Raw genomic sequence first — 15,274 nt, 5'->3', positions numbered from 1 at the left:
TACACAGCTCGTCAAAACAGATTAATAATCTATTTTATTCTTTTTTAAGATTATTATTATCATAAGATTTTTTTTTTTGTTTAATGATGTTTTTTTTTATGTAGACAGTAGATTGGGTTTCCAAATTGGAATCTCAATTATATCCAGTTTTGAAATCTGAACCGTCATCAGTTGATCGACATATTTCAGAGGTAAAACAAAAGCTAAATAATGTTCTACCGGAAGTTCAAAGGGCCCAAGACGATATCGAGTCCAGAATAAAAACAGCCGAAGAACTTATTGGAAAAGGTTAGCTGTTAAAAACCATTTACAACTTTATCTAAGTTTTGATACATTTAAAAATATGATACCTAATGAGTGCTATTATTCGTTATTTTGATTTAGGAAATATTCAAGGCGATAATATTTCTATACCTCCAAGGTTAAAAGAACTTCATAACCGCCTTGTTGGAATCACTACAGAGTATCAAAATCTTTTAGATATGTTCTTATCATTTTTCAATTCTTTACAAGAAGTATGTTTCTTACTTACCATATTATAAATTATAATAATATCATACACGTCACATTATCATACAAGTATTAACACAAAATTATTTATTTTTAAGTTTCACAATACTGTCAAAGAATCTGAAAGAGGTAGGCCAGCTGACATTTTCAACTATAAATTGAACGAAGTCGAAGAGCTCCTTAAGAAACACAACCAATCTAGACAAACAGTTTTGGATAGTTTTAAAACTGTGTATGCCGAAAATATTCGTTTAATGGATAAAATTAAGCAACAGGTAAATTTCTATTTCAACTTAATTTTTGTATCAACATTTTTAATATACTTTTTTTAATTATTCTAATGTCAATTTTTATATATATGTCATAGCCACGGTAAATTCTTTCTTTAAAAAAAAAAAATGTCCATAACGGATTTTTAACATTGTGAAATACGAAAATATTTAACGAAACAGTCACTTTTTCGGTGATATTTTGACATCGTGCAATTTTATTTTGCGAAATAAAACATTTACTACACCCAATTATTACTAGCTATTAGTTGTTAATAGTAGAGTTTGTGACATGTTTTTGCATATTATGCATGTTTTTTGGGGTGGTTGTAAATTATTCTAAGTAAGAAATATCATTTATTTTGCGAAGATTTAAATAAAACACAAGAATTGACTTTGTATATTTTCTTTTATTTTGTGATATTTCAGGAAAAGTTCTAGACTAAAAATTTGTAATTTTTTAAATCATTTTTTTTATGTAATATTTCGTTCATAATCGTTTTGAATAACGTAGTATAAAAATTATTTCACAAAATGAATTGTTTTTAGTTTAGAAGTATTTTTATTCTTTATCGTTAATAATTGTTACTGACAAATGTACAATTAGAAACTTAATGACGTCCTCTAGATTCTACATGGTACGAAGAATTAAAAATCAGTACCTAGCTATATGTATATACTGTGTATATTGTGGGATCGTTATTTCGTATTCTAATTCGATTTCTATTTCGACTTATTTTAATTAGGATGTACTTATACCTAGTTCTTTATCCACATAATTAAATTTTTTTTTCGTCTACTTACTTATTTTTTTATATTTATTATGACATATATATTTATAAATAACACTATGTATAATTAACTTAATGTATCTTTATAGAAATACAACTTAAATTAATATATTTATATATAAAATCAAGTATGGTATTTAATATGATATACATAAATAACAAGATACATTTTGTGTGCTAAATGTTTAATTTACTCGATATAAGATTAAAGTGATTAAATATTTTTGTGAATCAAGAAACGCAAAATTGACGTTTCCATTTCATAAAATTAACGATTGTTCATGAAAAAATAGATTTCACTAAATAGCTACGACATAAATGATATATATATATTTCATACAAAATAAAGTATATTTTTTATGTATTTAGGAACCTCAAATATCTGGAGAGCAAGATATGTATGTAGTTCGTCATTTGATGGAGAATGAAAGAAATCTTTGGGATCAATCATGTGAGACTTATTGTCAAAGAATCGAACAACAGCAACAATTAAGTCAGTTCGACAATGATCTCATTCAGATTAACAATAATTTGAATGATCTTTCACAACAACTATCATCTACGCGAGGACAATATGGTGCAAATTTAGCATCTGCCAAGTCAGCTTCCCTTGCCTTTCATTATTTCGAAAAAACTATATTAGTTAGTCATATAACTGAATAAAATACTATGATAATATATCTGAACTATGACTAGTATATTTTTATTTACAGCTTTTAGAACAACGAATCGAAACATTCATTAACGCTGCAAACTCATTGATGAACTTTGATCATAATAAGTCTGAACACATTCGAGAAGAATTAAATAAACTGAAGTCAAGATGGGACACGTTCCAAGCACAAGTGTTAGAAAGTCGAAACCATATTGATCTGTGTGTTCAATATTTTACGTTAATTAATGAAGTAACTACACACATTCAATTTTTTTTCTAGTACATATAAATTTATATATATATAATTTTTGTAATTTTTAATTTTATCAATAGGCACAAGATTGGTTCCACGAAGGAAGTATACTTCTCATGAACATTGCTCGAAAATCAACAGAAGTCAAAACAAGTGAAGAAGCTTCAGCATTATTAAAAGAAATTGAGATATTTTTAAAACCTGGTGATATAAGACAAGACGAGAGATTAAATCAAATACACGAACTTAGTGTTCAACTTTTTGGAGAACATGCAATAGCTGAAGTACCCCAAGTTGTTACAGAAAATAAAGAGCTTCTTGATTCATTCTCTTTGATTGCCAAAGAATTAAAGTCTTTTGATAATAAGCTTAAGTCTAGAGAACAATATGAAATAAATAACGAAGTCAATCAAATAATTACTAATACTTACGAAGAAATAATAACATCTACCTCAATGACTAATGTAAATAAAGTAATATATTTTTTCAAATAATAATTGATTTAATTATTTTTATAATATATTACGTGTTATAGGGCTTGTTACAAAATGAAGATAATATTCCATCGTCAAAGAAAATAAAACTCGAAGAAATCAATAAATCCAAACCTGTGATAATTATACCATTACAAGATAACACGGTTGATGAAGGGAAGCAGTTTACATTTGAATGCAGGTAAAATCTATTTTTTTTTTTTTTAATTAAATAATGATATTTCAGAGTTGGTTAAATTTCTGAACACTTATTGGTTAAAAATAGCATTGAAGGCGAACCTTCAAAGGTATCCTGGTTCAAGGACAACATTTCTATCGATAATAATCCAGACTACCAAACATCTAAAATTGATAATCGATATATATTGACCATCGAGGAAACTTTCGTAGAAGATTCAGCAAAATTTACATGTCGAGCCGAAAACGATTCTGATTTTATCGAAACAAGTGCATATCTGTCAGTTAAAGGTACGTACCTAAATAAAATATTAAACATAAAAAAAATATAAATATATAATATTATAATAATTTATAATTATTGAGTTCTAAAAATATTTTAAACTATAGAATGTACACCTGAACACCAAATTAGTCCATCTGTATTTACAAAATTACTATCAGATTTGCTAGTAAAAGAAGGCGATGCTTGTTCGTTGTCTTGCAAGGCTGAAGGTAATCCTCTTCCAACAGTGCAGTGGTTTAAAGATGACATTTGTATCGATAATAGCCCTCAATACCAAATTACATATAATAATGGCGAAGCTTTATTAAAAATTGAACACACCGATTCGTCTTATCACAGTGGAAAATATACTTGTGTTGCAACTAACAGACTTGGTTCAGATACAACTTCGTCAAAGTTATTAATTGATGGTAAGTAATATGATGATTTATTTTCGCACAATAATTCAATTGTTTTTATAACCAACGATTTGGGGTGACTTCTAGCTCAAGAAAAGCCTGGAGATGGACCAACATTTGTTGTACCACTATCCAACGTAATGGCTAGAGCCGGTCAAAAGTTGAAATTGGAATGTGAAGTTGAAACGAATAAGCCACCGATATTGATTTGGTTTCACAATGGAAAAGTCATGAAAGAAATAAAAGATTTCAAGGTAAAATAATTATTTAATAAAATCGAAAGAAATTATTTAAGTCGTTATCATTTGTTTAGGTTTCTGAAAATCGTGGAAAAATTAATTTAATCATTCCGGAAGCCTATCCCAAAGACGCGGGCACTTACAGTTTAACCATCAAAACGGAACAGGGGGAAGCGACCAGTAGTTGTCAAGTATCAGTGAAAGGTATACTCCCAAATGAAACTTCCGATTCGGAAATTGCAAGTGACTTGGAACCGATAAAACCGTCAATACCTTTGCGTTTAAAAGAACAAACCGTTTTGGAAGGTGGAAGTGTTCATTTGAAATGCATAATTGTTGGACAGCCCGAACCCGAGGTAATGAATAAACAAAAATAACAATAATAATAATAATTAAACTATGGTTTAATCTTTAATATAACAAACGCTTCAATCAAACGATTAATTAGGTTATATGGTATCGTGACGGAAGACCCGTTAAAGAATCCAAAGACATTCAACTTTTATTCCAAGGCGATCAGTGTTCACTTGTAATCAAAGAGGCTTTTATTGAAGACGCGGGGGAGTACAAAGTAGTGGCTATTAACTCGGCGGGAGAAGCCAGCAGCACATGCGTGTTAGGTGTCGAACCTAAACCCGGTATGCATAAAAAAATAGATTTTTGTACAAACCGCGTGATGAAATGTAAAAAAAAAATGTTACCTATTTCCAATTGAATTTGTTTTTTAGCGCCAGATATAGACGAACTTGTGGTTTCACCAAAGTTCACCAAGCTTCTATCGGACGTATTAGTGAGGGAAGGTGATTCTATTACTCTAGAGTGTAACGCCGATGGTTGCCCGAAACCAGATTTTAAATGGATTAGGAACACTGTGGAAATCAAGCCCGACCAAAGGATAACAGTAATGCTCGCTCAGGGTGTAATGTATTTGGTTTTGCTGTAATTGTGTACGATATGTGTTTAATTATTATCTAGTTGAGTACGGACGAAGATGGTACGGCAACTCTTCACATACACAACGCCTTGGCCGTGGACAAAGGACAGTACACCGTGAGAGCAGTTAACAAAGCAGGGGAAGCCAAGTGTTTTTCGCACGTAATTGTAAAAGCCATTTCGACGTTTGATGCCGCAGTCAATCCCTCAACGGACAAGGTCCATTTCGAAGAAAAGTTGGAGAAACCAGCATTTACCGAGACGTTTTCGTCAGATGTAAATGTATTTGCTGGCGAAAGTGTGAAATTCGAATGCATTGTTGTTGGCAAGCCCACTCCAAAGGCAAGTACCTACAGTCCTATCACTCGACAGTCTTATTATAACCACGCATACATCACAATGCGCCGAGACTATACAATAACTATAAACACTCATTATAGGTCCGTTGGCTTTTCAACGAGAAACCAGTGAGTGGAAAATCGTTCTTGGTGTCTACCAGTGGCGATCGTCAGGTACTGACCATTCCCGAAGCGAGTCCCGAACACGGCGGAATAGTCGAGTGCGTGGCCGAGAACGAAGCTGGCAAATGCAGATGCGTGTCTTCGCTTAAAATAAAAGGTATAGCATTTCGCGAATAAATATTATTTTTATTATTATTATTAATTTAATTTAATAACCCAAAGCAAAACACTGTCGAAAATATTTTATTTAATTATAAGCTTAAACGCACCTAACGAGTATGTTATAGTAGCGTCGGGATATAAAGATTATAAACTATTCTTGTCACAGAGTTAGACGAAAGATGTCTGAGTAACGATGTTCTAAAAATATAGTCTGTGCCAGCGTTCGTTTCCAACGTATGCATTCCCATTGTACAGTCACCGCACGCACACACCACACACTACAATCCCTGTGCATCTGTCGTTCGTTTTATAAAATAAAATACTTAATACTTTGTCCGTTCACTTTTTTCTCCACTAAACACCGTTCAGTAGCTTATCGGTTTATTTCAATATTAATTTATATAGAAAGCGAAGCTGTTCCATTAACCATGGCCTACAACGGCGGCGGTGATTTGAAACATACTGTTTCCGAAGTTTATGAATCCAGTTCGAAATTCGAGTCTAAACAATCGACGTTCATGTCGTCATCTTCGTCGATAAGTGGCGACAGAGCGCCTAAATTTAAATTGGACTCTTTCAGTTTACAGTCGGAAAAACAAAGTAGACAGTTTGGAGACAACGCTCCAATACAGGTCAGTTAAAATTTTACGATAAATAAAACTGAATAATTTTTTTCTTTTCATTAATATGACGATTATTTGTAATTATTAAAAAAAAATGTATAGTCTGAATCGTTACGAACTGAGGAGTACCATAACACGGACGGCAAGCAAAGTCAACACGTGAGTGATCTGAGTTCCACCAACGTATCCGAAGAACACCAAACTTCATTTTTCGAGCGAGGACTGTACAACCAAGGTGGCCTCATTAAGGACACCTCACAAAAATCGTTACTCGAAAGAAACATTTCGAAACAAACCAGGAAAGAAATGGCACCGCGTTTCGTGTCGGCTCCACAAGGAAAAATCGCTGAACAGGGAAAAGACGTGTTTTTGGACGCTATAATAGACAGTTATCCGCCATCCGATATCACGTGGAGCAAAAACGGTATCGATTTGATTCCCGATGGTGTGAAATTGAAAATAACCAGCGAAGTCAACAAAACTCGGTTGGACATTAAACATCTCACTGTGGAAGACGGTGGCCAATATACGTGCAAGGCTATGAACTCTGCTGGAGGAACAAGTTGTACAACAGACGTTATTGTTAAAAGTAAGTGACGTGCAATTTACGTTTACCGGACATCGGTGTGTTATATACATTTTAAATTTCATGAAATATCGATAACAAGCCAAACCGTACTTGTTACAGAAAACGTATTTCCGCCAGTCATGTGTCGAAGACTTTTACCGAACACTGTCGCCGAAGGTGAAAGAGTAGTTTTAGAAATTGAAGTGGCCGGCACGCCCGAACCAACAGTGAGTTGGTTTAAAAATAATCAACCACTATCGGCCACGTCGACCTTATATAGATTAAGACAACAGGGGTCTTGTAGTGCCGTAGTTATCGATAAAGGTAATAAAGTGAACATAATGAAAGTTTAGACTTGTATATAACTGAAATAAATTGCAGCTACTACGGAACATGCTGGAGAGTACAAAGTTGTGGCGAAAAACGAAGGCGGAGAGGCCGTAAGTTGTGCCGATTTGAGAGTGGTTCAGCCTTTACCCGATATCGGATTAAATTTGTTACCCACATATGCACCAAATGACAACACAGATAAAGTGAATGTGGTGAGTTATTAAGCAATATTAATTATGATTATATTTATCATTGTATTTAAAATATTTAATTGTTTTCTAAAGTTTTTAAAATATTATAATAAAAACAATAAATGTAATTCATTCACATATATTATTATTATTATTTCTTGTTACTTCGTATTTAGGCCCAGTAAAAACATTACTACTTGTTCATAAAGCGTTATCCGTCTGTCCTCGTATTTTTCACGTGTTAAAAATTAATAATTTGTTTTTTTACAAATCAGTTCATGATAAGCAACCATTTGCTTATGATACTTTTTATCTATGTGCTTTTAGATTTATGAGAGCACACAAATATTATATTCAAACAACTAGAACATCCGCTTTCTAGATTACTCATAGATTATTATTTACATACAGTCGTTTATACAGACTACAGAGTATCCCACAATGGCATTCTAATTTATATACTGGATACTGGATAGTAATGTAATTCGCGTTAACTGACGTTTTAAATTAGTCAATCATTGTGGGACATGATACGTAATGGCAATATAAATAAGTTGAATTAAATTCATAAAAAAAATATATGAACGACATTTTTATCTGAATATTGCTTAGTTGTAATGTTTTTCTTCAATTATTCAAAAATAATTAAAAGTATATATTCATTTTGGGTCATAATACGTTTTGGAAATATTTAAATGTATCTTTATTTGTTTTGACTTTTAACATATTTTAGTTGAACATAAATGATAATTTTAATAATTAGGTTTGGGTGTCTTGTTATGCAAAGTCCATAATATGTACGTACAATCTTGATTAACGGTAATTTAAAAGAATATTATCTATTTTTACGCAAAAACAATTTAAGTGATCTACAAATTATATTAATCAAGGTTTTTTTTATAAATGTAAATGGTTTTAACAAAATTATATTTAAAAAAAAATGTAACGTTAGTTTTTATTAAAATAATGTAGTTCTGGATCCTTTTTAATAGGTACCTAAAATCTATAATATTTATTAGTTATTGAATAAAAAAATAAATATTAAATAAATAAATATTTATGCAACGATAATTAACAAATACATTGTTCGATATTTATATACTTTATAATATTGCCTTCAATAATATAATATTAATATAAATTTTACATAAAAATTGAGATTTTTTAAAGATATTTATTTTCCGAATATATAGGATTACTACAAAAGTATTGTACCGATGAATCAATCAAAACAATTGAATATTACAAGCAAAACAGAAGAGAATTCACATTTTTCTAAATCTGTCTTCGTTCAAGAATCGACAAACAGCAGCAAGGATGTAATTATGACTGTTAACCGCTCGGAAGCAAATGATTTTGATTTAAATTCGAACAGCGCAAACGCTAATTATGAAACTACTGAAAAACAGATATCTGTTCAAAATGAAAATATCGAAAATGCATCGATAACGAAAAAAAGTGCACTCCAGTTCTTTAAAAATGTCATTGAAGATAATAAAGTTGAAAAGTCCAGTAATTCAACTATTGCATCATCGACAGGAACATACAAAAGAGAAAGTCCGATAGATAAATTCAATAATAGTTCAAGTAATTTTGCATCCGATGTGTATAACAAGACGTATAATATTGAAGAAAACGTATCAAATAGCTCGTTTAAACAGTCAAACGACGCGGAAGTCATTTTAGAACCAGGTCCACCGCCCACTTTTGATTATATGCCAAGAGTACAATCTGTAAAAAAAGATCAAATGACTGAACGGTTGAGAAGACTATCAACAAATCAAAAATTATTATCACCAGAACAAATTCCGTCTGGTGCTGTTAGAATATTTCCTGACGTAACCTCTGAGATAAAACAAGAAGTTGTTGAAGAAAGTTGTATAAAAAAAGAAGTTATTAAGTCTGGCCTATCTGAAGACACAATAACACACACTCATATACCTACATCATACGCGCCACCAACATACGGCGAACCTCATGTCCCGCTGTTGAGACCTCAAGCCGACATAGAAGTGCGACCAGGATCTCCAAGACCTTCTGCCGAAGCTATTTCTATGGAAAAGCTATGGACAAAAGCTCATTCTCCACATGTTCAAAAAACTCCAGTATCGTATTCACCGGTTCATATGAAAACATATTCTTCGACAGAAAGCCAATCATTTGTTTCAGAGACCATTGAAAAAAACGGTGAGCTTGTAAAAAATGAAAGTAGAGAAGAGAAACAGGGTAGTCTAAAAATAGACGATGGCGTTAAAAAAGTGTCAGAATCATTTTCAGAAATTTCAATTCGTCCGACGAAACATGTCGAACCACCACGAAATGAAATAAAACGCCCAGCATCAGCACAATTGTTTAATGAAGTATCTAAAGATGCGTTCTTCGGCAACAAAGTTCAAACACAACATTTTTCTGAAGAATCGTCACAAATAAAAAAAAGTACAGTGTTTGACGTAAAATCAAATATTTCTGAAAATATAGAAAGAAACAGTTTCAACGCAAAATCTCAAAATTTGCAAAATAATCAATCGTTCGATAGAAATATTCAAAACACATATCAATTTTTACCAGAACGTTCAATTGGTCCAATAAAACATGTGGAACCACCAAACAACGATAAAATAGCTTCTAATTTTACACGGTCACATAGCGTAGAATCTGCTAAGGAAAAGCAATGGATGTCTCAATCTCCGGTAGCTTTTAGAGGACCCCCTCAAAATAAAACGTATTCTTCATTTGAAGCGCATTCAAGTTTTTCAAAAAGTTTAGAAAAGGACGGGGTGTTAGTAGCCTCCGAACATAACGAAGAAGGCGGCCGGGTAGTTGATGACGGCGTTCAAAAAGTATATGATTCATTTTCAGAACGTTCAAAATTACCGACTAAGTTCGTCGACCTTTCAAAAAATACCAATAAATCAAATTCTATAAAAACCATGCAAAAAATGTTCGAGCAGACTGGTTCGTCGTCCATGGTTTCTAATGTTTCTTCGAACGTAAGACCTTACAGTAGAATTAAATCCCGAGCAAGTGATAGCGATTTTGAGAGTGAAGCGGAATTGTCAAAATACAACGTAGAGCAAAAAGTTTCGGAGAGCTTTAACAGTTTTGAATCAAAAATGTACTCTTCAAAAACTCAATTACAAGAAATTAAAAGTTCTACAATGATCATGCAAAGTCCGATCAAGGAAAGTGGTTACGCAGCTGACACGGACGAACCAAGGGGCTTTCAGAGCGAAGCAATAGTTAATAACCAAACGTTTAACTCCAAAAGGAATTCGGGGTTTCAAAGCGCTTCGATAAAGAAGGTTCGATGCGTGTTTGAATGATTGATTGAACTAACAGTGTTTGTGTTTAATCCCACATAATATAAAGAATAAAAAATCTACGACTTTTTTGTATTTTTTACGTATATACTGTGTTTGTATTGGTTGTTTGTGCAGGTTTCTCATTTTTTTTTTCACACATTTTGTTTGCACACTCCGTGATAACACAAAGAAATGCATTTGGTTTTATAATAATAATAATAATAATAATAATAATAATAATAATAATAATAATACATTTAGCACTGAAAAAAACTTATTCACTGTGTATCGGGACGCTTCTTTTATACCAATCGCAAAAGTAATTCGATTTCGTTAATGAGAGTTAGTAATTTCGCAGGCTGAATTTTCGGAAAGTGAACGTCGTCAACCACATCGAGCACATCCGATGCAGTGGGCAAACCAGTACAATCAACATAATCGAAATCAAGTCCGGAGCCCTGCAAAGTTCGTCAGGGGCGAATTCCGAGAGAGCGATTACGAGAGCGACTATGAGTGCAGGATACAACCAATATGGCGACCGTACGACTCGGAATCGGAGGAACCGGTGTACAAGCCGGTCAGGCCTGGTTTCAAGACTCCCATAAAAAAGCCTGAGGGGTCACGACACTTGCAGCCAGTGCACTCGGCACCCGCACCTGCAGTGGGAGCTTTCGAATTGAAACCAGGGTCGCCGCCCGAGATCGGATTTGCGCCGTCGCCGGACGTGCATAGGTCGGTGAGCTTCGTCGAGTCTGAACGCGACGAAAGCGTGCAAAGGACCACTCACTTCTTATCGTCCGATGGCCGTGGTCACGGGACGCTGGAGCGAAATGCCGAGGCGAAGCGACTGCAAAGGGTGGACGAGATGAGGAAGAGGTTCGAACAAAAGTCACTGTGTCCGGCCGAATCGAGTTCGGTGCAGCAGACGGTCTCGTCTCAGCTCGCCCAAGGTATCATAATCGATCAGACGATTGTCATTGTTATTATTGTCATTATTTATACGCTTTGCCGTTACACTGATCAGTGGACAATAAATAATACATCAGCTTTGAGCATAGTAATAATATTAATAATAATACAAATATTATTATGCATTATATTTATCATAATTTTTATTATTTTACGACAACGATAATTAACGTGTCTAATATTATTATACGATTAGGTACTAACCAAATCGATTTGTCCCAAACCGGAATTCCGTATTTCAAACACGATTTCGGATACGAGTTCGGTGTAGTGTATCCCGTGAGCTCGAGAAACGGTAAAACGGCTAACCCGACGGATAGCGTCAGCATACCAGTGATACACGAGTTTTCCAAAACCGTTCGGACACAGACATCCGAGATGTCTAATTTTAACACGCGCCGAGAACATTTTAAGACAACAACAGGTGAAGGACTTAATATTCTGCTCGGTACTCTTGATTTCTTGAAACTGTTCATTAACCGTATCTATACACGCGTACTATAATGTAATACTACAGTAGTCAGTAATGTACTTTAATATAGATACTTCGTGGAGTGCATATTTTATAGACTATTTTACTATTGTATCGGCTGCACTATGTATTACAATACTATATGGTGTTAATAATTATTGTGTTTACTAGAAATAATAATTTTTACAATCACTCTACGACTGACACAGCGTCGCGTTTGGTTTAATATAATATTCTTGATTATTTCTGTACGGTAGAGCTTGTAACATTATAATATTGATTCGACAACACGCAGAAAACAACCGCTTATTGTTTGTGCAGCGGCCGGCTGCAAGTGTACTCTACCGCTTTCGGCTGTCTTGGTAAAATCTTATCTTCGTTTGTAAGTTACGTGCAAGTAGTATACTATTCTGTTACTTTCGTGTTGTTTTTGTTTGTTTTTTTTAACCTTCTGCTTGTGCTAATCAATTTATTACCATTGCACGGGAAATCTTTTCACGGCACTCTTTCGCCTGTGACCACGAATACTACCCCTGTTCACTATCAATAATATTTCTTACGTGCTTATATTGCAGATGGAACCTTTACTAGCCCCATTTACCAAAAAGAACTGAACGCCGCCGAACACTCGGATCCATCGCACAGTTCACCATTCTTCGTAACCGTAAGCACTACATTTTAATCACTATTCATTTGATATTAGCAATAATACGAAATAATAAATCGGACAAAGTACTAAATCTTGACCGGCTCCTAGTGGTCATGAACAATTTTTTTTAACCTCTGATTCTGAGTTACAGACCTAAGGTTAATTTTACAATAAATACTTCACTATTAAACTTATTGCACTGAGATTATTGAAGAGTATCTAAAAACAATATTAATATTATTATGATGAATCCTTATGAATCTCATAAGAGTTAACAATTTGGTCACGTTGTAGTTAATTGAATATAAAAATTGAATTCCTGAGAAACATTTACAATGCATGGTACAATTTATTTATCATAGTGTACCTAATAATGAATAAAAAGTTCAATGTTACATTTTTAATTGATAACTTATTGATAAAATATGTAATGCAATAAGGCCGTAAATCTCTTAATACTATGGAAAAGTTAACATTTTATTTAAAAATAACCATACTTCAAGAATTTATTGTAAAAATGAAAAATTATACTAAAACCACAGTCAATTGTTCTAAAATTATGCACGTTTTGGTTAAAGTATACCCATTCAAATATTCAAATATACAATTAGGCTATTAGATAATAGATATCTTCAGACTTCAGATTCAAAAAGCAAGTACATTTATACCGTTTTGATTTTTGTCATTTTACACTGGCAGTTATCCAGTAGTTCCACATGCAAGAGTTGAATTTGAGTGGGGAAAATATCGCAATTTTTAATTTTCATGATTTTGCTCTTCAAATGAAAACATTTAACCTTGTATTATTTCTGAAACCATGTAACAATGTGATTGATTTGTATCGTTGCAGCCGTTAAAAGACATAGCTGTAGTTAGCGGCAAGACTGCCAGATTCGAGTGCATAGTGCAAGGCGAACCCGTCAGTGAAATCGTGTGGTCGTGTAACGGCCAAATGCTGGAGAACTCGGACTGCTACCAGGCGCAGTACAGGAACGGCGTGTGCAGACTGACGATACCCAGGACTTACCAATGTGAGTGCTCCCCCCCTCCAAATTGACCTGTAGAGTCGACTGAGTCGAGCACGGTTATATTATGTGTGTCCAAGATGACAAACTGTTTGAAAATTCGGTTCAATGATATGAATTTAAATGTATTAAAATATGTTATACCCGGCACATTGTCTAAACGTGGTTACGTTATCGATACCTGACCGGTCACTAAAAGAAGTTTCACCGTTTTTTATGTTTGCTTATAATTTATAAACAATAATAATTATCGTACCTTTTCAGTCAATGCCGGATCGTACTCTTGCACGGTGTCCAATTACCTGGGGTCCAGCAGCACGTCGGCCGACCTCCGAGTGTCAGGTGAGTCTCGCACGTTCATTCAACACTAAATTCATGTATGGGCTTGTACTTCTTTCTCTTCGAATACCAAAAATTACTTCCGGTTGGCGCGGTGGAGTTTTCGAGATTCTTATTTTATTCTATAATAATAATAATAATAATTTAATATATTATATAGTTTTTAACATAATTTACGTAATTTTGTTTGTAGAATGTTAAGACTTATAAACGAATCAGTTTTAAGAAAGTACAATATTGTTTAGACTTTAGAATGTATAGTGTTGTCTAACTACAAAACATGTCAAACCTATTTAATATCATTAACTTTGATATATATTATACATATTATATGAATGTTTAGTTTTTTTTTTGCAATTGTAACGAATATAGAGGTATGTTTTCAATTTCATCGTGGAAATAATAATAATATTAATAATAGTAATATTATTGTTTTGTAACAATAAAAAGTTTCAATAAACTTTTTTAATTGGTTATGGTTTCTTCTTTCTCCTATCTGTACGCTCTCGTGTGTCTTTATGCCTTATACGCTTGCAAGCAGTAAGTAATATTCATGGTGTGGTTAAATAGCAAACTTTGTTTTTTTATTTGTTTATTAAAAGCACGTTTACTTGCAATAATATGTTTGCTATATTTACTATAGCGAATGAATGTGGCAGTATACAAATGAGCTATGAGTATACTTTAAATCGCACGTGTTTGGTGTGATAATGTCAAAACGTACCTAACGTTTAATTTGTCCAGATGCTAGTGATTAATCGAAAGCGAAATGTCGCCAAACAAGAATTTGTAAACACTGTAATTTTATTTTTTTAAATACTTGAATAGGAACACTTATTGTGATGAGCATTACGGATTTTCACCGCCACCGAATAAGTTTTACTAACATGGTAATTGGTAAGACGTATTAGCATAACCGCGTTGGTCAGACGCATGAACACAGTTTTATTCAATTTATTATTACCATAAGTTTTCGTCCAGTCACTTGCAATTACGATTATAACGTGAACGCAAGTCACAACTTGTTGACGAAAAATTCTTAAATCGGTTTCTTAGACATGTTATGAGACGCTGTGAACAACAAAATAAATTACGCAATTGTTTTTCTCGAGTCTTACATATGTGAAAATTATATATTATCATGTTTTAATTATACTTAGTGTTTATTGCGTACCTAC

At 33.3% G+C, this 15,274-nt stretch overlaps 1 protein-coding gene across 5 annotated transcripts in view; it reads left to right on the top strand.

Moving 5' to 3' along the window:
• LOC111037509 (muscle M-line assembly protein unc-89) overlaps positions 1–14,240 on the top strand; it is a 53,868-nt gene extending 39,628 nt beyond the window's left edge. For 2 of the 5 annotated variants that reach the window (XM_022320130.1, XM_022320132.1), the window contains 25 exons: positions 105–288; positions 385–515; positions 609–785; positions 1,940–2,212; positions 2,284–2,475; positions 2,559–2,951; positions 3,014–3,153; positions 3,238–3,440; positions 3,540–3,845; positions 3,921–4,087; positions 4,147–4,428; positions 4,521–4,710; positions 4,801–4,973; positions 5,048–5,347; positions 5,446–5,623; positions 6,034–6,260; positions 6,354–6,840; positions 6,940–7,143; positions 7,201–7,361; positions 8,534–10,642; positions 11,001–11,592; positions 11,808–12,035; positions 12,659–12,747; positions 13,583–13,763; positions 14,022–14,240. In XM_022320130.1, the coding sequence (XP_022175822.1) occupies positions 105–288; positions 385–515; positions 609–785; positions 1,940–2,212; positions 2,284–2,475; positions 2,559–2,951; positions 3,014–3,153; positions 3,238–3,440; positions 3,540–3,845; positions 3,921–4,087; positions 4,147–4,428; positions 4,521–4,710; positions 4,801–4,973; positions 5,048–5,347; positions 5,446–5,623; positions 6,034–6,260; positions 6,354–6,840; positions 6,940–7,143; positions 7,201–7,361; positions 8,534–10,642; positions 11,001–11,592; positions 11,808–12,035; positions 12,659–12,747; positions 13,583–13,763; positions 14,022–14,128 (7,674 nt within the window). In that variant the 3' untranslated portion in view covers positions 14,129–14,240. Of the gene's footprint in view, positions 1–104; positions 289–384; positions 516–608; positions 786–1,939; positions 2,213–2,283; positions 2,476–2,558; positions 2,952–3,013; positions 3,154–3,237; positions 3,441–3,539; positions 3,846–3,920; positions 4,088–4,146; positions 4,429–4,520; positions 4,711–4,800; positions 4,974–5,047; positions 5,348–5,445; positions 5,624–6,033; positions 6,261–6,353; positions 6,841–6,939; positions 7,144–7,200; positions 7,362–8,533; positions 10,643–11,000; positions 11,593–11,807; positions 12,036–12,658; positions 12,748–13,582; positions 13,764–14,021 lie in introns of those variants that run through there. The other 3 variants (XM_022320131.1, XM_022320133.1, XR_002604889.1) reach the window with 3 other exon arrangements.
• Positions 14,241–15,274: the final 1,034 nt, after the last annotated feature.

Source organism: Myzus persicae, unplaced genomic scaffold, assembly GCF_001856785.1.
Source record: "Myzus persicae strain clone G006 unplaced genomic scaffold, MPER_G0061.0, whole genome shotgun sequence".
Lineage (NCBI taxonomy): Eukaryota > Metazoa > Arthropoda > Insecta > Hemiptera > Aphididae > Myzus > Myzus persicae.
Note: the sequence above shows the minus strand (reverse complement) of the source record. Positions and strands in the feature narration are given on the sequence as shown.